This window comes from Ahaetulla prasina, chromosome 5 (assembly GCF_028640845.1).
Source record: "Ahaetulla prasina isolate Xishuangbanna chromosome 5, ASM2864084v1, whole genome shotgun sequence".
NCBI lineage: Eukaryota > Metazoa > Chordata > Lepidosauria > Squamata > Colubridae > Ahaetulla > Ahaetulla prasina.
In genome coordinates, this window is record NC_080543.1 from 87,412,126 (window position 1) to 87,440,032 (window position 27,907).

Sequence of the window (27,907 nt, forward strand, 5' to 3'; positions counted from 1 at the left end):
AAGTTGGCTGGGGAATTCTAGAAGTTGAAGTCCGCCAGGCTTAAAGTTGCCAAGGTTGGAGACCCCTGCTCTATCCCCAATTTACGAAATACGGAGGTTGATCCTTTTGAAGGGATTGCTTCTTTTCAGATGGCGCCTCTTCAGAGCCTCGCTTTCTCTCTGAAGCCCCCCATCCCACCCCCAAGAGGGCACACGGTCCTGCAAAAAGTAATGCTTTTTGAGTGAAGCCCTGCCAACGCCTCGGATCAAAGAAAAGGGAAGACACGCGCTTCGGATCTCTTGCTCCCCCGTTTCACCGCCCTACTAGGATTTCCGCTTGGTGGAGGTAAAAAAAACGGAGCCAGGAATGGCAGCTCCGGGGGCTTTAGTCGCCACTTCGCCACATGATCCGGCCATCGCGTGACCCCAACTCTGAGCTGCAGGAAGAAGAGGACAGAAAGCCTGCAAGAGCTTCCTAGGAGCGAGCGAAAGCGTGTGGCCCTTCCTCCCACCCCGACCCTCTAGCCTCCTAAAAACTTGCCATGGCCTCTCCGAGGCTGGAAACTTTCTGTTGCCCCAACCGGGACGTCTCCACGAAGCTTGTGGTGTCTTTCAAGCCGGAGGTCTTTTGCGGGGTCTGCCTTGGCAGCGCCTCTGCCGGGATTCTCTTGAGCGCCCTGCAGCTCCTCCCGAAGAAGGGCCGGGGATCGCGGGCGATTTCCAAGGCTTCCTCCTCCACCACCATCCTTCTCCTCATCTCCGCCTGTGACATGCTGGGCTCTCTGGGTAAGAAGGTCACTTCTGATAAGATGGGCTGCTATATACATTTGATAATTAAATGAGGAGGTTTGGGGGAATCCCACCAAAGAGCAGAGAGAGAGAGAGAGGGGGGGGGGGTGGGAGAAACAGAGAGTTTCTCTTCCAGCCGCCTAAGGACATTTTAGTATAAAACTAAGGTAGACGGTGATGGAGAAATGTAAGTATTAAGTAACTTTGACAACGCACATCACTAGTTTGGAACCCAATAGAGCTTCTCTAGCATTGCAGCCTAGTTTCTGCTTTGTAACAAGCCCAGTGATTTTTAGTGGACTTACTCCTAGGTCAGGAAAAATGAAATTTCAGATGTTTTAAGACTGAATATCTTTTTTCTGTTCATTAACTTTAATGTATCCAGAGGGATTGAAAAGGCTCATCATGGCATTCCATACGGACTGAACAAGCCAAGTTGTCTACAGTTATATTACTGGGAAAGCTGTAAGAAATGACATTATTCTGCCAGCAGTGGAACTAGCACAACACACAATACTTGAAATATGAAATTTTAATAGGGAATATTAAAGCAGGGGGTTGGACTAGAAGACCTACAAGGTCCCTTCCAACTCTGTTATTCATAATATATGTTATCCGAGGACAACAGTACTAGTAATTTAGCTCCTCTGACATAAAGAAAAACCATAGGCAAATAAAGGCAACAGTGTCTGGTAGAGTAGGTTGAAATTTATTCCTGGACTTTCTGATATGTATAACATATAACATCATTATATGTTATTTCAAAGCAAGGTATGGTTTGTGATTTGTATTTGTGACTAGGATTGCAGTTGCTGTTGCCATCAGTTCGTTTTAGCATTATATAAAAAGCCAGCTGTTCTAATTGGTTTGTCTACTAGTATGTAAGCATTCTTGAGCCCTTTTCCAGAGACTTAATACTCAAGACTCATAATTTGATAAATCTGAAGCCAAATAGAAAAGGCTTCAATGACCAGAATTAAGCTTATTGTTCTAAATGTACATAGAAAGAAATATCTTTGGATGTGATGGGAATTGCTTCTTAATCCACATGCAGTTAGAGTTGGTATGCACTATAACAGAAAATCATTTTTAAAAGATAAATTACTGTTAGGCAGACAAAATAGTAATGAATATGTTATTTCACAGTTTAACCATAATCTCTAATGAAAGACTGATTAATCTGTTAAGAGTGACTCAAATAGAATATAAAGGAAATTGCTTTATATTTTTTTCCAAACATGTTTATTTAGATACAGTTTTTGCTTTTCTGGTATTTGTAATACAGTTTGCTAAAAATTCCCATTTAAAAAACTCTCTTTTCCCCTTGTCTCATGAAAGATATTCATGAAAGCAGAATGGGAGGGAGGGAAAGAGAGAGAGAGAGAGAGAGAGAGAGAGAGAGAGAGAGAGAGAGAGCTCTTATTGACCTATTTATTTTTACTGCCACATTTCTTCTGAAGAATTTGGCTAAAACTATTCAGTTTTTAATCCCTTATATGTCTCAGTTCATGAATGAAATCCATCCTTTCAGATCTAGGCATTCACATGACCATAGTGAAAATTTGAAAGCTGGGTCTGCAGGCAAGCATATGATTTTTCCCAATCCTTTTCCCACAACGCAGCCATAGAAGCCAATCCCCATTAATCCAGTCAGTGGTTCTTGCAGTATGCCGTCTTACTGTGTCAAAGGTCACTGAGAATGCAGATTATTCATCCTTCTTTCCAGAAAATGTCTAGGATTCACTAGAGAACTGTCAGGAGATTCTTATATTGCTGATCCTTTCCTTATTGGCCAGGCAGGCAGCTGTGGACCAGAAGTTGGAAGGCAGAAGTGAATGTGTGTGAGAGGGAGTAAAACAGTAGTACTTCTAATCCTGATTCACACCAAAGATGTACAGTTTCTACATTTTCTATCCCCAATACATATACAGAAGCAAAGTTGCTTTTTAACTGTCCGGCCAGAGCCTTTACTACTTGAGAATGAAAACACACTTCCATTGCAGTAAAAATATATCTTTACTGAAAGATAAAAACAAAAGCAAAGGGATAGTGTCTTCAATCCTGGCTAACCTCACATAAGATGAGGGATGAGAAAAAGTAGATAAAAATAACGTTTCCCAGTCCTTAAGGCCATATCTCAAATTACATGGGAAATAAGCTTTGGAAAGCAGAGCAGCAGAACCAAGTCCTTGTCCATCATCTACCTTTCTTCTTGATAGCTGCTGCTTGCAGTGTTGTTGGCTGTTTGTATTTGAGGAGAGAAAGGGGACAAAGAAAGGCCCTGAAATAAAAGCAACAGAAATATTTGAAACATATATTTTAGAAAATGTTTTCCCCTGTCAAGGGTCCTTGAAAGCAGGAACCAAACATAAAATGGTTTTAGAATGACTAGCAACATAGATCGAATATAATACCAGTTCTAAAAATGGGCAATTTTGAATGGAAGATTCAAAATGATTCAGAATAGAATAGCTTCAAGTTATAAAAGGGAAAAACAATTCATCATAGAAAACTGAATGAAGTCAAATTTTCTTTCTAATACTTTGGGAAAGTATGAAACAACATGAATTTTAAAGTGGTCAGAGTCGTACCTTATTAATATAGATTTATTCTTTTTCTTATAGGTATAATCTTCCGATCTATCATCTGGTTAGGGTTCCCAGACTTTGTGGCAAATATATCTTTAGCAAATCAAACTAATATATGGCCTGCTACATTCTGTGTAGGAAGTGCGGTAGGTATAAATGAAATAAATGAAACTTCTACTAGGTTGCACTGATACCTCTCTCCTTTGAAAAAGTCAGGATAGGTTACTTGGGCTGTGCTCTCATTCTTTCTCACCCAGCGGAACATTGGAAATAAATTATTCAAAGATACAGGGATTCTGTCTGCCTACTTGTATAGGAAAAGAAAGAATCATATTTGATATGGGGGCACAATAAGTAGATTAATGAAATACACTTAAAAATGGGTCCGATCAGCCCTTTGGTTGCAGAGAAAAAAATAACTGGAATGCAAAAGTTTTTTTGACAGTTTTTTCAACCAAAAACTGTCTACTATTGACCTCACCTCATTCCTAAGAGGACTATAAGGGGTGTGCATAAGAGCACAAAAGTGCCTACCGTTCCTGTCCTATTGTTCCCTTTATTATATCAAATTAATATAGCTAATGCATATTCTTTACTTATATATATATATATATTTTCTTCATGATATGTTTTTTTTACTTATGACAATGTTTGTGTATACTGTTGTGACAAAATGAAATTAAAAAAAAAGCTGTATGCAAACTAAACTGGAAATTAGTACCCATAGTACTGTTGCAACCTACATTCCTCCAGGTCATGGACAGTGACTTGGAATATTGGTGATTGCTCCATTCCAAGCCTTCCTCGGGTGCTGGTCATGTGATCCCAAACAGAGCATTATATGACCTGCTCTGCTTAAGCTTCCTAATGCACAAACATATATCCAGATCTATGACCATTGTTGATAAAAGGATTATAAAGTATTCTGGAAGACGTGTTTCTCATGCTCTTATTTCCCATTTTATATTGGTAAAGTGATTCAGTGTATGAGCTTTATCGCGGAATGGAATAAGTATGTGACATCTCATGAACTGTTCACATTTTATGTGAAAGGCATGCAAGAGCCAAATCCATATATGTTACAACTATAGATAGAAAAAAATGCTAGTGCAGTCTTCCGCTAATTAATATCCAGAACTTGTTCTGCAGTCCCATAAATACTGCTACAGTATCTGGGGTTGATGAGTATGGTAAGCTCCAACATATCATGAAAAAGGTTGCAGAAGGATGTACTGTATTGCTAATTCAAGTAGCCAGAAGAACAGGGAATAGAGAATCATTATTTTTAGACTTTATAATGGTATATGGAAATCACCTTGGAAGAGAGAAAGAAGAGCCACAGCCTAGACAATAGGCTGATAAATGAGTGAATGGAGAAAGTATCCCCTAAAGAGTAAAAGTGAGGAATGTGGGGTACTTTCAAATTTGCAAGATTCTGCAAATGTAACCTTACAATAATGACAGAATTAATACTCATAGTTGGGCTTGTCTGGACTGTCTCAAACAACTAATATATATGTATCTTTTATAGTAAACTTGAAAGTAGTGTTAGACTGGTTTGATAGAAAACTCTTTTCCAATCACATTCAGAACTGATCAGTAACTATTTTATTTCCTGAAGCCATAGAATTTCTCCCAATACGGCTCCTAAGTATTCTGAGCTGAAGTTCTATAGTCAGGGATGGGTTCTACTTACTTTTACTACCGGTTTGCAACAGGGTAGCGAACGCTATTGCACATGCGCAGAAGCTTCCTGCTGATGTCTTGGTCAGTCTCCCATTGGTTTTACTACCGGTTCTTGTGAACCAGTCCAAACTGGTGGCAACCCACCACTGTCTATAGTGTTAAAACTTTTCAGGCATATCTTTAGTTGATTCATGGGTTATAGAACTAGGTAAACACACTGTTATACTCAGATTTTATTTTTTTACTTATGCTAGTAATAACAATTTTGTGACTTTTGCAAAAATTCATTTTTATATAAATAAAAAACAAGTTATAGTCTAAAGCAGCAAATCCTATGCCCATTTATTTAGTAATAATCATCTTGAATGTATTTAACTGCTGCTGTTCATTTAATTTTTTGTTAATGTTTTTAGAACAGCATTTGCTTTCAATAACTGGGTTTTTTAAAGTTGAATTTCATTTTTTTTCTTTGAGAAAAAAGTTTGACTTTCAGTATTGTATGCAGCATGATTAAATTATAATTTTCTGCAGGTAAGCTGTATAGTTACCTTTGGAAATAGTGACTAAAAAAGGTATAAGACAAAAGTAACTTAAGTAAAAATAAACAATTGAAGCAATTGAGGTGGAAGTCAAATAAAAATAAAGTTTCAGACCAGTCTAATATGCAGTGAAAATTCAGTTCCGTGAGCAAAAATGCTAGACTTGTAAACACTATTAAGAACTGATAAAAGATCTAAACAAAATGTGTGAATTGTGAACAGATAAATGTGATTTCGTTTGATTGAAAATTTATATTTCAATTTCCATCCAACCTTCATGAGGAATATGTGCAATCAAGTGTAATATATTTAATAATTTTGTCATGAAGCACAGTCAATAGTCCTGAGTAACCAAGATTATGACAACCGCTCTTATTTTTCCTTTAATTTAACTTCTCACCATGCTTAAATATCTTTTTAATAGCTTCCTGTTCTTTTGGAGTAAAAAAGGAAGAATTCTGTAGTTGAATAGATTGTACATTTGGATTATGCAGGATTTTGGATTTGATTCTAAAGATCGCAGATTCCAAGCACCTGTCTGCATCTCTTTAAAGTAGCTGTGTGTTTTCCTATATTCACATGGATATTGGTGAGATCAGTGGTATAATTCTGTGAAAAAATGCAGCTATGGTAAAGACCTGTATTCATGCTCTGGCACAATCTAAAACATTCCCCCCCACCAAATTATTTGAATTTGAAGTGCTGAACAAACATTACATATATCTGAATTTAGGAAGAACATGTTGCTCATGGGTCAGTGGAAATTATTTGACCCAATAGTCTTTGGTGTTCTGTGTAGTATACTGAACACAGTTGGACATAACATTTCAGACTTACAAGTAACAATATTTCAATAATCCTGTTCTAAGTACCTAAGACTTTCTGTTTATTTCTCAGATGTGGATTCAACTTTTGTACAGTGCTGTCTTTTGGTGGCTGTTTTGCTATGCTGTGGATTCGTACTTAGTAGTTAGAAGATCAGCAGGAGTAAGGTATCACAAATGAACATTACATTTTAAACATGGGATATTTTCAGGATGGGATATTTTCATGATTAGATAGCTTTATCTTCATGGACGACTATGGATAATGGTTTGCTTAATAATTAATATGAGAGCCAATCTGGAGTAGTGGTTAAGGCATCAAGCTAGAAACGAGGCAACTATAAGTTCAAGTCCTGTCTTAGGCACAGAGCCTATGACCTTGGGTCAGTGACTTTCTCTCAGCCCTAGGAAGGAAGCCAAGTCACCTGTAAAATGCAAGGATTTCTCCAGACAATATCTGAGAATTGAACACAATTGAGCAGAAGGAAAAAAATATTTCTTTCATACTTAATATTTGCTATCAACATTCAATTGGCTTTTATTCTGTTTAGATTTGCTGCAGAATGTATATTTTTATATTGGTATTTTCTATTGTTATATTGTATTGCTTTTCAAAAGCTTATCTTTGTATTCTTTTTTCACTATCAGTTCAACTTGCCTTGAAATATGAAAGTACTCATGTAATTTTAAAACTTGACAAGGAACAATATTCACATCTTATTTTTCTGTACAATATCCTTCTAGCACTATTGTGTTGTACCACATGATGACATGGGGCTTGGCAATTTTGCTGTGCGTGGAGGGAGTTGCTATGCTCTACTATCCTTCAGTTTCTAGGTAAGTCTAACATTGCCTGAATTTTAAATCATTTCAATAATTTGTTTAAATTAAAGGACACCGAAGGATATTGGTTGGATCCATATTTATTAAAAGGAGGGGAATCTAATCATTTGAAAGCCAGCTTCACTGCCATGGTATATAATGGAACCAGAGGTGGTATTCAGCAAGTTCTGACCAGTTCTGGAGAACCGGTCACAGAAATTTTGGGTAATTGAAAGAACCGGTAAACACCACCTCTGACTGCCCCCACCCCCATCTATTCTCTGCCTCCTGAATGCCAGCTGATTGGGAAGAAATGGGGATTTTGCAGTAACCTTCCCCTGGATTGGGGAGGGAATGGAGATTTTACAGTATCCTTCCCCTGCCACACCCACCAAGCCACACCATGTCCACCAAGCCATGCCACACCCACCAAGTCACACCCTCAGAACCAGTAGTAAAATTTTTGAATCCCACTACTGAATGGAACCCAACCTTTGTTATGTTGTTCAGTCTTGAGGAGATACTTTTTCAAAGTTAGGAACTTGTCAGTGTCTATAGACAGCATGGGAATTTACATGCTGGAGATGTCAAAAATAATTAAAAGACCTGACTTAATATTTACTTGGGTAAGTCTTAGGTTTTAATGACTTATAAGGAATATCCTGCAGGGCAAGCTCTTGTCACAATACAGTGCTAAGGTGGATATTGACAGGAGTCATTTTAGGGGAACCTAAATGCATGCAAATGTTTGATCTTCCTCCCACTACTAGCTTTTGTTTTAACTGCAAACATCCATTTTTCCAGAAGATTTTAATCTCACAAAGGAACTCTAGTATTAGGAGACCTGTGGGAGATGCGGAATTGTTAAAGCAGTGAGATGTGAAATTTGTATATGAAAGAAGTAACATCCTTTTTGTTTGCTGAGGTTTTTTATTTGTTCTCAAATGGGCCATATAACCAGCAACCTGCTGTATTTGTCTAACTTATTAAACCATTAAGAAACATATCATTATGGAATTGCAACTGGCTCTATGTCTATTTGCTGTGCAATGAGCAATGAAAGAAAAGAGGGAGGTGAAATAGAGGAAAGGGTATAAGAAAGAATGAGTTTATCTCACAAGTTTGGGATGTTGTCTTGCTCACCTCTTTAGCACAATGCATACACCATTGTTGCAACCACCAACTTCTGCTTTTATATTTTACTAGCTCTATGCCCCGACCACATGTACAGGTATACTATCTGAATGACTTAAATGCCTTTACTTCTCCAAATACAAGTTATGGAATCATTTCTCTTTTTTCCACATAGAGCATTAGAATAGATTCATACTTAGCCTTTTTGGTATCGATCAGGTTAGTATTGATTTCTTGCATTAGGCCGTTTTTCAAATGCATTTTAATTCCTTTTCTTATTTTTCGAAAAATTGGATCAATTAAGTGGCCTCCTAAAAGCTTCCACCTTCGTTAGATTTCTCCATATAGTCATTCTTTGTTTGAAAAATAGTTACTGTACTATCACTACCAGTTATATAATATATATTTGTTCACACAAATATAGCCTTCTGTCTAGCTAGCAGTCGATGCTGCCACACTAAAGATGCCTTATTCAGTGTATTCCTAGTTGCATTGTGAGCAAACAAAAAGAAATCTTCCTTGATTAAGCAGGAATCTTTTTCAACTTGGGAACAAATAAATCAGAATTATAATCTGTCTTTTCTCCCTATTCTACAGTTGTGAAAATGGATTGGAGCATGCAATTCCTCATTATGTCACCACATATGTTCCACTGGTTCTTGTTTTGATGGCCAACCCAATTCTCTTCAGTAGAACTGTGGCTGCTGGTAAGATTCCAAATAGCAATTGGATTTTTAATAGGAAAAAATGAAGATTAACAGAGCAATTCTACTTACTAGGAAGTGGGGGCAGGGCAGGGATGAAATGCTCCCGGTTCGCACCGGCTCTCCCGATTAGGTAGCGATGGCAGCTGCTGGTTCGGAGGACCGGTAGCAAAAATCCCTGGCCCTGCCCCCCCTTCCCCTGCTGAGCTGCACCAACAGCAGAGGTTGTTTTTTTTTACTTTTAAAAGTTTTTCTTCAGCCGAAACATGCCTTTAAAAGTAAAAAAAAACCCTCTGATGATCGCGGGGCTGAGCAGAGATCATCAAAACCCTTTAAAAGTTTTTTTTAAAAAAAACCTCTTCAGCCGAAGGGGAAAAAAAACAAGAAAAAAACACGAGGTTTTAAAGTCTCCTCTGAGGATCCTAGAGGAGTTTCCTGATCCTCACAGGCTTTTAAACTCATTTTTTAACAGCCCCCACTTACAAAAGCCCCCACTCATGCCCAGCCAATTCCCCCTCCTCACTTACCTATAATTACTGCTCTTTCGGGCTGGCAACGCCATGCTTTCTTCAGCTACTGAAGAAAAAAAAGCTTGCTTTGACTTCCTGCTTTGCTGGCTGAGGAACTCTGGGATTTGAAATCCACAATAAAATAAAATAAAATAAAATAAAATAATAAAATAAAATATTTGTGCAGCTTTCTGAGATTTGGTGTGTTTTTGTAATGTTTCACTCTAACTACACAAACACACAAAATCTCAGAAAGCTGTATGTGGCATTGTGTGTGTGTGAGTGAGTTGTGTGTGTGTAAAGTGTGAAAGTTGGTTTTTGAGCTTTTTGTGGCTGTGTGAAGTGTGAAGTGCAGCTGCTTTTACATTGTGTGTATGTCAGTTGTGTTGTGTTGTGTGTGTTTAAAGTGTGAAAGTTGGTTTTTGATACCTCTTATTGTTTTTTATACTTTGTTTATTATTTTTATTATTTATTGTTATTGGCCACGCCCACCCAGTCATCTGACCACCAAGCCACGCCCACCAATTAAGCCACGCCCACAGAACCGGTAGAGAAAATTTTTAGATTTCACCCCTGGGGCAGGGCAGATCCATGGTATATTGCCTTCTGCATTAAAAATGTGGCAGGCTTGCTCTAGCTAGGCAGTATCGGCTTCTTTATTGAATGATATAATGAACACACTTCATTTCTGCTTCTCAGTTGCATCTTTATTGAAGGGACGACAAGGAATCTACACAGAGAATGAAAGGCGGCTGGGGACAGAGATTAAAAATCGCTTTTTCAAAATTATGCTGATCATCATTGTTTGGTAAGATTAAAAAAATTAAAGGAAACTTTTCAAAGATAGGAAAATCCATATGTTGGATTTTTGGCTGAACTATGTGTATTTTCTTGATCTGTAAGTGCTCCACTGTAATTTTAATGTAAGATTCCTTTATCTCTTCCTGTTAGAATGCAAAACTTTTTTTAATGTTGCCTTTGACTTTGACTTTGTATTTATCTCTCATATGTGGTGGCATAGTGGTTAGAATGCAGTATTGCTCACTTCCAGCAGTTTGATCCTCACCGGCTTAAGGTTGATTCATCCTTCCATCCTTCCGAGGTGAATAAAATGAGGACTCAGATTGTTGGGGGCAATATGCTGACTCTGTAAACTGCTTAGAGAGGGCCGTAAAGCACTATGAAGCTGTATATAAATCTAAATGCTATTGCTATATATTAATGTATTATTTATATATCCAAAGCAGATTTGATTTTATATCCTTGGAATAAAATTTCCATAAGGGAAAACATTACCAAATATAACTGGAAAGATCATTCTGGGTACTAAAGAACTCTATGAAATATTTGCTTTGAGACTGTTTATCCCACATATAACAACCAAAAATTATTGGCAACAAATTTTGGCATTGGGGGATTTAAAAATAATAGAAGAGGATGAGATGGAACATAAAGCAATAATATATTTGAAAAGATAGGAATTTCCGGAGCATTTATGTAACATATCATTGATTAACCCAATGTCAGGTTTAGGTTGTTTTTGTATTTTTTTTCATAATTCATTTGTCATGATTCCATATACACCCTTTGCATGATGAGAATTATTAGACAGATTTAATTGATATAAATTAGATAATAATGAATCAGTCTTAATGTCAGAACTCATCATCCAGAAAGAATCAATCAAGGAATCAAATTATGCCAGACAGTAAAAGCAAAGGTGATATGCTTAATAGATATAGGGAAAGAGAAGTCAAAACTCTACTGTAATGAGCAGAAAAGGAGGACTTGGGAAAAAGCTGATGGAAGATTAGTGTAAAAATCAATTTAGAACAACATAGGTAAATATGAATTAATTATTCGAGATGTCAGGAAAAACTAACGTATGATATAAAAATGCATACTTATTATGTTGGGTAGACCTCAGATTTCTCAGAATTTTAATTTTGTAAATACTGTACAATCTATAGCTATAATATATATGCAAGTGCAACTTTACGTTTTAAAAAAATCCTCCAAATTTGAAGGATTGTGTTGTGTCTTGTCCGCTCTCACCGCAGCCGGGGTCTGCTTATCTGCTCCCGAACACGGAGGAATGTATGCCTCCCGGCCCCAGTTCTGGCTCCATGCCCAGACAAGCTGCAGAGGAGGGGGCACCTCCCGGTCCCAGCCCTGGCTCCATGCCCAAGCAGGCTGCAGAGGAGGGAGCATCCCCCGGCCCCAGCCCTGGCTCCATGCCCAGGCAAACGGAGCAGCTAGACCCCTCCCCCTCCTCCACAGCATGTGAGCCTGAGGAAAGTTTACTTCCAACAACAGCTGATTGGAGTGACCCTCGCATCAGAAGATTGGATAGGCGGAGGCAACAGAAGGAAGGGAGGGGCAGGCCTTAATGAGTGCTGAGTCATGGAGCCACACCCCATGGCCTATATAAAGGATCTGCTTTCTGGCAGTCTCTGAGTCAGGCAAAGTCGAACTTATCTTGCTGAAGTCACTTACTGGTCTCCTGCCTGCTCTGAGGACTTTGCTAGGACTTTGGGCAGAGCTGCAGAGGCAAGCCTGATTCGGATTTCCCTGACCCGGCCGTCAGCGGAGGAGTGGGACACGACAGATTGAATAGAGCTTTATAGTTATTTCATCAAATAAATTGATAATATGCAATCAGCTAGGTTTTGATTTTTAGTAACCACGTAGATACCATAGATTTTCTCCATGACAAAAATCAAATAAATAAACCCCAAAATCAAATAAATATCTAAATCATTCCATCTCTCGGCTTTTTTCTTTTCAGTATAGTAGTACAAAGGATGGCACATTTTTGGTTCTACTATTAAGCAATTGAAACTTAAAAATTATTTGGTGATTGACTAAAGAATCTACAGTAGATTTTGCAGCAGGTGAGGAACATTGCTGTCCACTCCTGCCTTTCTTGTTCTTTGAATGTACAGACCTCTGGCTGTTAGCATATCAGTAACACTCAAAATCATAACTGGGATACAGTAACCCAGTCTCAGCTCTAATATGGCAAACAAAGTAAACTATCTTGGTCCTATACTTTTATGTATGGTATGCGTGCGTGTGTATACCAGGGGTGAAATCTAAAAATTTTCCCTACCGGTTCTCTGGGCGTGGCTTAATTGGTGGGCGTGGCTTGGTGGTCAGATGACTGGGTAGGCGTGGCCAACAACAATAAATAATAAAAATAATAAACAAAGTATACAAAACAATAAGTGGTACCAAAAACCATCTTTCACACTTTACACACACACAACACAACATAACTGACACACACACAATGTAAAAGCAGCTGCACTTCACACAAAATGGCCCTTGCAACAAGCAGGAACCTCACACAGCCACAAAAAGCGCAAAACCCAACTTTCACACTTTACACACACAACACAACACAACACAACTGACACACACACACACACACACACACACACAAAATGCCACATACAGCTTTGTGAGATTTTGTGTGTTTGTGTAGTTAGAATGAAACACTACAGAAACACAACAAATCTCAGAAAGCTGCACAAATATTTTATTTTATTATTTTATTTATTTATTTTTGGTTTTTTTTGGTTTTTTTTGTTTACATTTATATCCCGCCCTTCTCCGAAGACTCAGGGCGGCTTACAGTGTGTAAGGCAATAGTCTCATTCTATTTGTATATTTACAAAGTCAACTTATTGCCCCCCCCAACAATCTGGGTCCTCATTTTACCTACCTTATAAAGGATGGAAGGCTGAGTCAACCTTGGACCTGGTGGGACTAGAACCTGCAGTAATTGCAGGCAGCTGTGTTTTAATAACAGGCTTCTTACAGCCTGAGCCACACCGCGGCCCTTTAAAATTTATAAATTTAAATTTAAAATTTATATTTTTTAGATCAGGGGTCTCCAACCTTAGTAACTTTAAGGTTTGTGGACTTCAATTCCAAGAGTTCCTCAGCCAGCAAAGCCAGCCAGCATTAGTTGCTCGCTGAGGAAATAGATTAGCTAGCAACTGATTCTGTCTGGTGCTGAAAGTGAAACTGCTCCTTTCGGGCTGGGAAAGCCATGCGTTAGATCAGTAATCAGGTAAGTGCCTTAGAATTTCTTAAAAGGAAGTTTTCTACTTGTAGAAAACATGTTTTTTAAGGTTCTGCTGATGAGGAACTCAGGTGAGATCGCCAGAGGAGCCTTTAATTTTTTTTTTAAAGTTTAAAGGCTCTGCCGATCTCAGCTGAGGAGCGGGATCCTCAAAGGCTTTTTTTTACTTTTAAAGGCATGTTTTTGGCTGAAGAAAAACTGCTTTTAAAAGTAAAAAAAAACAAAAAACCCTCTGCTGATGGTGCAGCTCAGCAGAGGCAGGGGGGCGGGGCCAGGGATTTTTGCCACCGGTTCGCCGAACTTGCAGCCGCCATCGCTACTGGATCGGGCAAGCCGGTTCGAACCGGGACTATTTCACCCCTGGTGTATACATACATATACTATATACAGTATATGTGTGTATGCAGATAACTATGGATATACAGATATAGATAAAGAAATCTGAGAGCCAGTTTGATCTAGTGGTTAAGGTACCAGGCTAGAAAATGGGAGACTGAGTTCTAATCCTGCCATAGGTATGAAAGCCTGTTGGGTGACCTTGGGCCAGTCAGTCCCTCTCAGCTCAATCCACTTCACTGGGTTGTTGTTTTTCAAAAGTTTTTTATTTTTTACACACAAACAATAACATCTTTTCTGAACAAAATATCGGCCAGGTACATGTTCACATCCAATTAGGTGTTTTCCAAAACTTCTTACATACTTTCATCAATATATTTTCCCTCATTTTTATTTCCTTATTTGCATTTTTCTTAAAAATCTAGTTTTACCCTCTACCCCCAATTTTAATCTATCAAATTATCCCTCATTTCCCACCCCCTTTTTCTACTCCCATTTATGTTAAACCCTTATATTCCCCTTTACTAATTATATTCTTTTCTACCTTCTACTTAACATCAACATCAATCATATCTTTACATTTCAATCGCAATTTATAAATTGTTAACCATAATCCAAAAAAGAAAATGAAAGACAAGCAAAAACTCAATATTTCTTCATATTAACTTCTAGATTATTATTAATACATCCATAATAACCTTCAAACATTTTTTCTCATTTTGAAGAATCTCAATATTTACTGTATTTTTTGGCATATAAGACACACCGGAATATAAATTATAAAGTGCCACTTTATAATGCCTTGGTAAGGCCACACTTGGAATATTGCATCCAGTTTTGGTCGCTACGATGTAAAAAAGATGTTGAGACTCTAGAAAGAGTGCAGAGAAGAGCAACAAAGATGACTAGGGGACTGGAGGCTAAAACATATGAAGAACGGTTGCAGGAACTCGGTATGTCTAGTTTAATGAAAAGAAGGACTAGGGGAGACATGATAGCAGTGTTCTAATATCTCAGGGGTTGCCACAAAGAAGAGGGAATCGGGCTGTTCTCCAAAGCACCTGAGGGTAGAACAAGAAGCAATGGGTGGAAACTGATCAAGGAAAGAAGCAACTTAGAACTAAGGAGAAATTTCCTGACAGTTAAAACAATTAATAAGTGGAACGACTTGCCTGCAGAAGTTGTGAATGCTCCAACACTGGAAATTTTTAAGAAAATGTTGGATAACCATCTGACTGAGATGGTGTAGGGTTTCCTGCCTGGGCAGGGGGTTGGACTAGAAGGCCTCCAAGGTCCTTTCCAACTCTGTTGTTATGTTATATTATATTATATTATATTATATTATATTATATTATATTATATTATATTATATTATATTATATTATATTATATTATATTATTATATTATATTATATTATATTATATTATATTATATTATATTATATTATATTATATTATATTATATTATATGACACACCTTAATTTTTTGGGGGGGAAACAAGAAAAAAAGAATTTTGCTCTGCCTATCAGCATCAGGATCAGCCATGTCCAGACTTCCACTTGATTTTGCTAATGAGCAGCACAGTTATCTTTTTAAAACAATTCCTATAGCTCTAGGGGGAGGGTTGGAGCACAGCCTGAGGAACAAACCTCTTCAGGGTGGCGGGGTGGAATCTGCCCAGCAGCTTCGGTGAAGAAGGCAGGCTGGTCTACTAATTTAGTCACTTTGTTAAAGAATGAAATACGATTGGCTTGGCATGATCTGTTTTTAACAAACCTGTAGTGGCTTCACAATTCACAAGGCAGAGCAGAAAATGTATTATTAAGCACCAAGTTGAGTTTTAGACCTATTGGGGGGGGGAAGTAACATTTCCAGATCTTTATGATAAGATTCCCTTAATTATGTAAAGATCCATTATGATAAAATGTATTTTGGGAATTGTTAGGTTGACTGGATCTTGGATATAGAGATTAAAATAGTATTTCTCAACTTTAGTAACTTGAAGATGTGTGGACTTCAACTCCCAGAATTCCCCAGCCAATTCTGGGAGTTGAAATCCACACATCTTCAAATGGTCAGGGTTGAAAAAAACTGGATTAGAGAGGCAGGATTACAGGGAGGTTTGAACTCTAAATTTTTCCATTTTTCTAATCTGGACATTGTGATATGGACAGTGAAACTCAAACGAAGGTTTCATTCCAAGTTGCCTTACCTGTTTTGACATGGTGTGATTAAAGTTAGGACTATTCCCACCTGATATGTGAAAGCCGGTTGGGTGACTTTGGGTCGGTCCCTGTCTCTCTCAGCCCAACCCAAATCACAGGGTTGTCGTTCTGGGGAAAATAGGAGGAGGAAAGAGTCTTAGTATATTCGCCACCTTTCGTTGTTTACACCCCCCAGCCTTGGCCTTCTGAAATGCCGAACGTTGCCCTGCCCACCCGCCAGCCCCCACCCTTTGAGCATTTTCCGGCAGTTCCAGGTGGCGGGGATCTGGGCCGGGGCACAGCCTGTCCTGAAGAGGAACAAACCTCTTTGGGACACTTTGTGGGGGGATGTGTTTGGCGGCTTTGGTGAAGAAGGCAGGCCCCATGGTTCGCAGCCAGTCACCTCCCTGGCTGCCCAGCGGGTAGCTCAGGCCAGGCAATGATTGCGATGACTTCACTCCCACCAACATGAGGAGCCACTGCTGCCCACCTCTTGATGCCCTCTCGATGCCCACGGCTCCTGCTGAGCTGAGCAGGAGCCGTGAAACATCCCTCCTTTCCAGCCACCGCTGCCCATTGGCCCGATTCCCCAAGGGAAATTTCAGAGCCGCGTTTCAGGCAGCAGCCAATTCCCCTGCAATGGGCAGCAGGGAACCAAGAACCCTTTTGGATTCGAGAAGGGGATCGCAGCGCTGCCGCCTGAAAGTGCTCCTTGGGAAATAGGTGAGTCTGCTGAGAAGGAGGAGAGGGTGTGCAGCTCTGCAATGTTGCAATGGAGCTCCTTCCTTGCACAATGGGAAGGAGCTCCATTGCAACATTGCAAAGCTGCGCACCCTCCTCCTCCTTCTCAGCAGACTCACCTCTTTCCCAAGGAGCACTTTTAGGCGGCAGTGCTGCGATCCCCTTCTCGAATCCTTCCCTTCTTTCTTTCCTTGTCTCTTCCTCCCCTCATTTTTTTCCCTTATTGTTTTCAATATATTTCCATTTACTCTCAACGTTTTTATGCTATTTCCCTTTTTATTTTCCCCTTCTTTGTAAGTCCCTTCACCTCTCCCCTTAGACTGATTTAAAATTTCACAATCATTTAATAATTCATCATCAATATTTTTTCCTTTTCTTCCAATGTCCTTTCTTGCTTCATGGTTTCTTTGTTTGCTATAAGTTACGGTGCAGTTCTTAATTCTTCTGATTCCTGCTTTCCATAAGGTCTTGCAATTATGTCTTTTATTTCTTGCTTTAAAATCATATGCATCTTTATTCATTTCAATTATTCCCTGAGCCATTCCTTATTTTCGGGGTTGTATTTCTTGTTTTTATCAAAATCAAACTGCTTGCTGACAAAATCCTCCCTTTTGGTTCTCACCAGCCTTATCACTCCAGTAGAGGAATTTTCCACAACAAATGTTAGTCAATGCAGTTTTCTCTTCCACCTGAGGGTGTCTCTTTCCAATCCACAATTCTAATCAATAATTAACAAAGGTATCCATTTTGTTTCTTTTACTTAGAGCCATGCTTTGTTTTGGTTTCTTTTTAATTGTTTCAATTAGTTCCAATTAAAATCCATGTCCCAATTTAATTAGTTCCAACTCATAGAGGAAGAAGAAAATCAGAGAAATTTCACCACACTTTAATTTTAATTTTTTTTTTAAATTTACATTTATATCCCGCCCTTCTCCGAAGACTCAGGGCGGCTTACAGTGTGTAAGGCAATAGTCTCATTCTATTTGTATATTTACAAAGTCAGCTTATTGCCCCCCCAACAATCTGGGTCCTCATTTTACCTACCTTATAAAGGATGGAAGGCTGAGTCAACCTTGAACCTGGTGGGACTAGAACCTGCAGTAATTGCAGGCAGCTGTGTTTTAATAACAGGCTTCTTACAGCCTGAGCCACACCGCGGTTCCCCCCGTTTTATTTTATTTTTTCCTTTTTATATTCGGTAACAGGTTTTAAAGTCTCCAAATTTTCCAGCTTTATTTTTTTCTTTTTGAAGGGTCTCCACTTCAATTTTAAAAGCCAAATTTCTTTCAGGTCTTTGCATAAATGCTTCCGTTTCTTTTATTTTGGTGTGTTTACAGTCCTTCTTAGTTTAACGGCTATTCCACCACCAAAAATTTGTTTTTTGCAAATGTCCAATTAAAGTATTTTCTTGTGAGTTGATATTTACTCACCCGGCTTCAATATTCCATCCAAATCATCGCTCCTGCTCAAAAACTTGGTCTGGTTGCCCCAGCTTAATGATGGCTGCCACAGCCCCCGCCGCTGAGTCAAAGAGCTTTCCTCTGACCTCCGAAGAACTTGCCGATTCCTCTCAGTCATCCAAGGTGCCTCTCCTTCTTCACCATCCCTACAGGACAGCTTTGGTCTGAAGACCCCTCAAACGGCGGTTTGTCATCTCAGGAATTTGCAGAACTCGGTGGAGCTCGCTTTTTCACGTTCATCTCACTGTGACATTTCCAGTCGAATCCACCTCACAGGGTTTTGTTGTGGAAAATATAGGAGGTGGAAGGTGTGTTGAATATATCCACTGCCTTGAGTTATTTATAAAAATAATAAAGGTTGGATATAAATAAATAAAAATAATGTTCTGAATACACCACATTGATAATAAAGTATGTTATATGTATTTAGCAGTGTTTTTATATTAATTATGTTTTAGAGATGTTTAGGGAAGTGGGATCTAAAAGTATCAAGATTAGGTGGGCAACTGTGTAATCAAAACACCTCCCCTTTTTAACATGTGTCTGTGAATGTTGTGAGCAAAAGAAGTGGAATTGCAATCACATAGTTGTGCCCACAGTCTTGACTTTTATCAACTCCCATTGATGTTGCTGTCATCATCTATTTTTATAGAATTTCTTATCCACATTGTTGTTCAAGGTTTGTGGTTTGGAACAAAACTGCATTTTCTGGCATAGGAAGCCATGTATTCTGATGACACCAATGCTGGAATAAAATGCTTCATATTCTATCAGGAAGAATGATAGAGCTCACTATTGAACTTCCCGTAAGATATATCAGTGGTAATTAGGGATAATTGTGGTTATATGGAGACCTTTTGCTTACCTCTTTTCCTCTTGTTTACATCATTCTGGTTCACCTTTTCAGTAGATAAATGACATAAAACTGTTATAGTTGAAAGCTTTTAATGACCAGACTGGGGGCTAAATTAACTCTGCATAGAGTGTATAATAGGCTTTCCTCACTTCCTAAACAATAAGTCCTAAGCAAATATAATCCATCAGATGAAATATTGTCTAAGTGCTCTTACTATTTCTGTTGCTATGTAATAGCACAGCTTGATATAATACTAAGATGTTAAAAATGTATTAATTTTATAACTGTAGAGTTATAATTGTGCTGTAACTAAAAACATACTGTTTAATAATTTTTCTGTGCTTCTGTCACTTTGAAGGGATTTTAACAAAATAATTATGTGTGTACTCATACTAATATTTATTATCCCTGAAAGAAAAATAAGTAATGTTGATAGAAAATTGTTTTAATTTTGCTTTGAAAATAACAAATAATTATAAAGCTTTCTGTCTTGTTTTTACCTATAACTTTTACATCCATAAAAGCTGGTCATCAAATATCATAAATGAGGGTCTTCTGTTCTACTTGGAAATGCAACCAGATATCAGTGGAAGCTTCTTGAAAAATATCAGAACTGCAGCACTGATCACATGGATTATAATGGTATGGCCTTTTCTAGCACATTGGTTACAGGGAAACAGCCAGCATATTTAAGGTTTCGTCCTGTACATATGGATATTTTAACCAAATTTACTGGGTTCACACTTTATGTGGTTTGATTAACAGTAATTTATTTAATAATCTGTGAAAGCTGAGTTTGTATGTGGCTTTGGATGTCATAGCCATGCATAAATGTATTAAAAGTTGTTGAGGTGACTAAGGGGAAAAACATTATAAGATATTTTAAATAGTTTGTATATACAACTTGTATATACAACTTGTATATATAAATACCGTGTTTCCACAAAAATAAGACCTTGTCTTATATTTTTTTGAACCCTGAAATAAGCGTTTGGCCTTATTGCCATGCACTCAAAAGCCCGATTGGGCTTATTATCAGGGGTTATCTTATTTTGAGGGAAACAGGGTATGTATCCAGTGGTGCCTACAAGTTTGTGAACCCTTTTGAATTTTCAGTATTTCTGCATAAACATGACCTAAAATATGATCTGTCCTCCACACAATTAGATAAAGAGAACCCAGTTAAACAAATGAGTCAAAAATATTGTTCATCTATTGAGTATAGTGATCCAAAGCCACATATTTGTGTCTGGCAAAAGTATGTATTTTATCTAGTTTTAGGGCTTGTGTGGGGAATAGATCATGTTTCAGGGTTCACACATTTTTAAGTATCACTATAGCTGTATTAAAGTATTTATATCAGTTGAGTCATAGCAAACTTAGTTCCTTGTAACTTCTTTGCCAGTTTTTCCTATTTTTTTCTCTTATATTTTAGCGACTATACACCAAAAGTTTGTTCTTCTTGTCTTCTGCCTCCTGCTATCATTTCCTACAATTGCTTGCTAATTGCTTGTTAGATATTAAGAACCTTTAGAATAACAAGTTACATGATATCATAGATAATTCTCCTTCAACTGTCAGCAAAAGAAGTTTAAAAAGTTATTCTGGAATAAATAGCAAGCGGATTATTACAATATTGATTTTGGAAAATTATAAATGGACTAAGGAATGGATTGGAAATAAGATTTTGAAATTAATAATACGAATCCTTCCTGTGAGTTGTTTAAAATCTTATTTAAAATATATGAGGAAGTTGCTGAGACTTAGAAGCAACCAAAATGAACTAAAATTATAATTAAGGAGAAGAGACCCACTACAGAATGGAGAAAATTGTTTTAACTTTGGAAGAATTAAATAATTATGTGAGAACAATGCCCAAAGAAAATTCTAATAAGAATGTCTGCTACCATAAAATTGAGTTTAAAAGAGGAGATAGAAGTGGATACAACTAAGTATAAAGCTGTATTGAATTTGGATTTTAAAATATCAGGCTACCAGAATGATACTGAAAAAAACATTACACTGGATTTACCAATGAAACTGGTTGATGTCTTAATAACTAAAATAGATGCAAATAATAAATCAGAAGAATTACTTGGCTAACTTTGTTTATCTTTGTCTTACAAAGAAATGTGTTACACTCATGAAAGATTGCCAGAGAAAAGAAAGAGAAAATGAAAAGATATCAGCATTTTGGATATTATTTAAAGGGAACAAATCAGAGATTTATAAAAAACAAATAATAATAATAATAATAATATTTTTATTTATAGACCGCCCTTCTCCCAAAGGACTCAGGACGGTGTACAGCCACAAGTAAAATACAGAAAGAAAACAACAGTACAAAACTAAAAACAACCCTTAAAAACCTATTTAATTTGGCTACTTATAGATAAAAATATTCCCACTAAAATTTACTAAAAAATTTAAAAACCCATAAATCAATTTAATAATATAAAATTTAAGCGAGTCCAGCAAGACGAAATAAGTAGGTTTTGAGTTCGCGGCGGAAGGTCCTAAGGTCAGGTATTTGTCTGAGTCCAGGGGGAAGCTCGTTCCATAGGGTAGGAGCCCCCACAGAGAAGGCCCTTCCCCTGGGGGCCGCCAGCCGACATTGCTTGGCTGACGGCACCCTGAGGAGCCCCTCTCTGTGAGAGTGCACCGGTCGTTGGGAGATAGACGTTGGCAGTAGACGGTCCCGTAGGTATCCCGGTCCTAAGCCATGGAGCGCTTTAAAGGTAGTAACTAACACCTTGAAGCGCACCCGGAAGACAACAGGCAGCCAGTACAGTCTGCGCAGGATAGGTGTTACATGGGAGCTCCGAACGGCTCCCTCAATAACCCGCACAGCCGCATTCTGGACTAGCTGGAGTCTCCGGGTGCTCTTCAAGGGGAGCCCCATGTAGAGAGCATTGCAATAGTCCAGACGAGAGGTAACGAGAGCATGAGTGACTGTGCATAGGGCATCCCGGTCCAGGAAGGGGCGCAACTGGCGGATCAGGCGAACCTGATAGAAAGCTCTCCTGGAGACGGCTGTCAAATGGTCTTCGAAAGACAGCCGCCCATCCAGGAGCACGCCCAAGTTGTGCACCCTCTCCATTGGGGCCAATGACTCGCCCCCAACAGACAGCCGCGGCTGCAGCTGACTGTACCGGGGTGCCGGCATCCACAGCCACTCCGTCTTGGAGGGATTAAGTTTGAGCCTGTTCCTCCCCATCCAGACCCGTACGGCCTCCAGACACCGGGACAGTACTTCGACAGCTTCGTTGGGGTGGCCTGGGGTGGAAAAGTACAGCTGCGTGTCATCAGCGTACAGTTGGTATCTCACCCCAAAACCACTGATGATCTCACCCAGTGGCTTCATGTAGATGTTGAACAGGAGAGGCGAGAGAATCGATCCCTGCAGCACCCCACACATGAGGCGCCTCGGAGTCGATCTCTGCCCCCCTGTCAACACCGTCTGCGTCCGGTCAGAGAGGTAGGAGGAGAACCACCGATAAACGGTGCCTCCCACTCCCAACCCCTCTAACCGGCGCAGCAAGATACCATGGTCGATGGTATCAAAAGCCGCTGAGAGGTCTAATAGGACCAGGGCAGAGGAGTAACCCTTATCCCTGGCTCTCCAGAGATCATCCACCAACGCGACCAAAGCCGTCTCCGTACTGTATCCGGGCCGGAAGCCGGACTGGAACGGGTCTAGATAGACGGTTTCATCCAGGTACTGGGGTAGCTGACGTGCCACCACACTCTCTACAAACTTCACCGTGAAGCGAAGGTTGGAGACCGGACGATAATTTCCTAAAACAGCCGGGTCCAGGGAAGGCTTCTTGAGGAGAGGTCTCACCACCGCCTCTTTCAAGGCAGTGGGAAAGAACCCCCTCCCGCAGAGAAGCATTAATAATCCCCTGGAGCCAGCCTCGTGTCACCTCCTGTGTGGCCAGCACCAACCAGGAGGGGCACGGGGCCAGTAAACATGTGGTGGCATTCAGTCTTCCCAGCAACCTGTCCATGTCCTCGGGAGTCACAGGGTCAAAATCATCCCAAACCACCTCAACAAGACGGGTCTCCGAACTCTCGTCTGGATCTACCCAATTCTGATCCAATCCGTCCCGAAGCTGAACGATTTTATCGTATAGATAACCGTTAAACTCCTCGGCACGCCCTTTTAGGGGGTCCTCCCGCCCCTCCTGTTGAAGGAGGGAACGGGTCACCTGAAACAGAGCGGCCGGGCGGTTATCTGCCGACGCAATGAGGGAGGAAACGTAGGAACGTTTCGCATCCCTCAGTGCCACTAGGTAGGTCCTGCTATAGGACCTAACTAATGTCCGGTCAGCCTCAGAACGGATGGATCTCCAGACACTCTCTAGGCGTCTTCTCCGGCGTTTCATCTCCCTCAGCTCCTCGGAGAACCAAGGAGCTGGTTGAGATCGACACCGGGTCAGAGGCCGCAAAGGCACGATACGGTCCAAAGCTCCAGCCGCGGCCTGTTCCCAGGCCGCGACTAGCTCTTCAGTCGTGCTGTGGGCCAGGTTCTCGGGAAACGGCCCAAGCTCCATCAGGCGCCTGGGACGGAACCAACACATTGGTTCCGTCTCCCTGCGGCGGTGGGTAGCGGTCTGAAAGTCCAGACGAAGGAGAAGATGATCTATATTTAAATGAAATATAAAGTTGGTTTATTTGATCAAGGTTAAAATACAGTATATATAACATTTTGTCTAGTAATTCTTAATCGGTTTTCTCAACTAGGACTGAATGACAAGGCTTTAAAATAGATAAGCTATGAGAAGAAGCCTTTTTTGTTGCATTTTCAGAGAAAGTGATAAATTATGGTTAGAAGGAAAGAAAAAAATTACAAAGTTTTATCTGATTAAGGCTAAAATATAGACGTTTATGTGTTAAATTTGTGAAGAAGTTTCTGAGAGAGAGAGAAAGAGAAAATGAAAACAAATCAACTTGTGACCTATTTACTTGAAGAGAGTAAAATCCAAGATTTATAATGCCTTGCTTCTGATAGTTCTTAATGCATTTTCTTGATTAGATCCAATTGATGAGGCATTACAGATTTGTTTATAGATAAAAAATATGGGAAGAATTTTTTTGTTGTATTTTTAGAGAAAATTTTAAGTAAGTGTGTTAAAAGTAAAGCAATATGAAATTGATTTATTTGATTAAGGCTAAAAAATGCAAGTTGTTATTTTTGGTAACTTTTAATGAACTTTTGCTGATTAGGATTGAATGATGATTAGGGTTGAATGTCAATAATTTATTTTTCAATGTTGAAAAGATCCTAAACAGAGAACAATTAAATTGTTACTAGAGGTAGTCCTTGAGTTACAACCACAAGCCCAAAATTTCTGTTGCTTATTCAGACAGTTGTTAAGTGAGTTTTGCTCCATTTTACAATCTTTCTTGCCACAATTGTTAAGTGAATCACTGCAGTTATTAAGTTAGTAACACGGTTATTAAGTGAATCTAGAGAGATACTTCTTATGATGGCATCAATGAAAACAGAAGATACTTCCACACCAGATCAATTTGTCCAAAATATTTAATTTAAGTCACCCCACAAAAAATTTGGAGATACCCTGAAGGATATATATCTACTCTATATAAATAGTGGGAACATAAGGAAATCAGAATTACTTAAGATATATTTTATTTCTGCATTTTGTTGTCTGCTTTTTTATAGAGGATGACTGTGTGATTTGAGGTCTGATTCTTTAGTCTGAAAGAGGTGATAATAATAGCACAGAAAGCTGGGCTACTTTACTGTTTTAAATCCTCACTAAAAAGTATAATAATCTGCACTTTGGTCTCAAATAACTTCCTCTGTTCTTTCCTTCCTAGGGAGTGTTAAACCCCATGCAAGGCTTTCTTTTCACTTTGGCTTTTTATGGCTGGACTGGTTGGAATCTGGACTTGCAGTGGCAGAAAAGCCCAATTCCATGGGATTCTCTGTCTACCTCAACTGCTGCTGGAAATGGCTATGCTTTGCCAAGCGGAAACTCGGTGAATTTCCATGACTCAAAGAAAACATCAACAGTGCCCATCCATCAGACAGATGAAACTTTAAGCATACTGTCTGAAGGAAATCTGGGCACCAATGAGGGATTAATGAAGAATTCTCCTGTCTACCAAGGCTGGTAAACTTCAGGATTCACTCATACATTCACTGGCAAAATTTAAGATCTGTCTTAAATACTGTTAGCTTATTTATTCAATTACTAGATCAGTGCTGAGGAATGAATGGATACATGATCCAAACCTTGAAGAAATGTTCCACTTAATGTTTACACAAGGTGACACATCAGTTTTTTAAATGGGACTTTCTAATATGATACTAATAAATTCTGAGCATTTCAGAATGAAGTATCAGTAAATTCTTTAATGTACTTTTATGTCTTCCTCAGCTTGCATAGCCAGCAAGACAATTTTACTTAATAAAAGATATTAGGGACTCTTATAATTCTAATGATTTACCTTAAAACTGATAACTAAAAACATTCCATCATAACCTAGTATGTAATTTACAAAGCATTACATGGCTTACTATTATTGCCTCCTTTTCTTGTTTGTTTGCTTTTCCTCAGTTGAAATCATCCTACAATTTTAATCATAGCTGCTTCTCTCTATTCTTCTTTCTTTCCTTAACAAGCAGAGATGTGATTGTGCTAGAAGAGGGGTAGGGAACGATGGCCCTTTTATGACTTGTGGACTTCAACTCCCAGAATTTCTGTCAGCCAGCCATGCTCAGGAATTCTGGGAGCTGAAGTCCACAAGTCATAAAGGGGCCATCCTTCACCACTCCTGTGCTAGAAGTTCCATCATTTCTCTGATGATATTGACTCCTTTATTCTAGCTGCATTCTGGCCAGTGGTTATATCCAAAACACATGCTAGTTAAGATTTAGTTCTGCATTCTGTTTGTCTACTGACCAATTACACAGTTCTGAGAGTTAACTTTTGTATTGAGGGTGGATTGCTTTGTGTTGTATTAATCATTCCTGTGTCTTTCTAGATACATATTACCGTCTTACTGTGATGGAATGATTTTTGTTAAAAGTAATGCATAAAAAAGGTATGCACCACTAATGCAAGATGCAGTGATACAAATTTGCAGGTTCATGAAAGATAACCAGTGGTATCCAAATTAGCAATCTCCAATATCTAGATTTAGTATATGCCTTAAAGATTAATGCATCGTTAGCCATAATTTCCTTTGGTCTGCTACATGAAACTAAACCGTAGATTTTGTTTTAACAAATAAGTTAAAAGAAATTATAGCTTAGGAAGTTTGTAAACTAACAATTTAGTTTTTGACCTTTATTGTTATTTCTTACATAATACACTATTTTTTATAAAGAATCACTTAATTAGCATTTGTCTACACCTTCTGTCAATCTAAATTAGCCTTATATATTGATGGTGTATTATCAGCTATCTATATAGATAATGTAAAATCCTTTTCATTATTATGATGGGCCTCAGTGGCTGTTGTCATAATGCATGATTTATAAAGCCCAGAAAACCTATAACCTATGGTAGTTTAACATTTCACTCTTTGTTATGATATATTGCAGTTATTATTATTATTGTTGTTGTTGTTGTTGCTGTTGTTGTTGCTGTTGCTGTTGTTATTATATTATAACAAACAATTCATCTTCTCTTCTACAGAAAGAAAAGGATGGGAGTGTCTCATATTAAGCAAAGGGATACTGAATATCCACTGAAGTGTTAAGATGATTATATACAAACAGAGCAATGTGCCATAACAATTATAGATCTCATTTAGGCCCAAAATGCCACTTATGACTTAGCTAAATTGACCTGATATACCAGGAATATAATGATTAAAAAGGTAGAAACTTGCCTGAGGAGACATAAATGTAATATATTAGCTATATTCTCCTTCATGTATCAAGTATTTTGCTAATTATACTCTTATTGAAAATTTGTTATTAACATTTATATCCCTCTAAATGTTCAAAGCTTATGTTCAAAGCACTAGGAATCTATTTTGTTCCGTCTTCCCAGGATAGTATCCAACTGGTTTTTTATCTCATTGCAGAGATCAATTAAGAACATAGTTATGGAGACAGAAGACAGCCAGTCTGGGGTAGTGGTTAAGGAGTCAACCTAGGAACTGGCAGACCATGAGTTCTGGTCTTGCCTTAGGTTCAACACCAGCTAGGTGACCTTGGGCCAGTTACTTTCCCTCAGCCCTAGGAAAGAGGCAATGGCAAATCACTTCTGAAAAACCTTGCCAAGAAGGTTTTTTGGCATTTGTCTGAGCAGTTTTTAAGAATCTGGCACGATTGGAAGAAATGGAGGTAGGAGTCTGGCTAGGTGAAGGAAAACTTGAGAAGGAACTGGCCCGTCAGGTATTTGGCAACCAACCAAAAAATGAAAGATCTAACATTTAAATAACCAGAGAAACCAAAACGTGTCTAGATGGTGCATACAGTGAAAACCAATTATCAACTGTTTTCTAGACTTGACATGAGCATAATACCTGGGACTGATGAAACAGTTGAAGTTGTAACCTTTTGATTCCAATTTTGTTACGTTAAATCTGATCATGCATGTAATATTATAGTGATTTTAAATAAACAAAGCAGAATTTAAGAAATTATTTATGAGTTACCA

General features: G+C 38.7%; 1 protein-coding gene across 3 annotated transcripts; it reads left to right on the forward strand.

The window, feature by feature from the left end:
• Positions 1-65: 65 nt before the first annotated feature.
• On the forward strand, positions 66-27,907 carry GPR143 (G protein-coupled receptor 143). 3 transcript variants are annotated; one of them, XM_058184803.1, is made up of 9 exons: positions 67-765; positions 3,393-3,502; positions 6,479-6,573; positions 7,150-7,242; positions 8,959-9,068; positions 10,274-10,382; positions 19,787-19,904; positions 25,110-25,405; positions 26,936-27,907. In XM_058184803.1, coding segments are annotated over exons 1-9 (1,176 nt in total). In that variant the 5' UTR covers positions 67-521; the 3' UTR covers positions 26,937-27,907. The 3 variants fall into 3 exon arrangements, with proteins under 3 accessions (XP_058040785.1, XP_058040786.1, XP_058040787.1); XM_058184804.1 differs by having other exon boundaries at positions 25,110-25,271; XM_058184802.1 differs by lacking the exon at positions 26,936-27,907 and having other exon boundaries at positions 66-765; positions 25,110-26,929.

Bases quoted from the DNA above. Each gene is read 5' to 3' on its own strand.
- GPR143 (XM_058184802.1), top strand. From the start codon at position 522: ATGGCCTCTCCGAGGCTGGAAACTTTCTGTTGCCCCAACCGGGACGTC. The intron at 3,503-6,478 runs GTAGGTATAAAT...TTTATTTCTCAG, and splicing joins CATTCTGTGTAGGAAGTGCG to ATGTGGATTCAACTTTTGTA. The intron at 6,574-7,149 runs GTATCACAAATG...ATATCCTTCTAG, and splicing joins AGAAGATCAGCAGGAGTAAG to CACTATTGTGTTGTACCACA.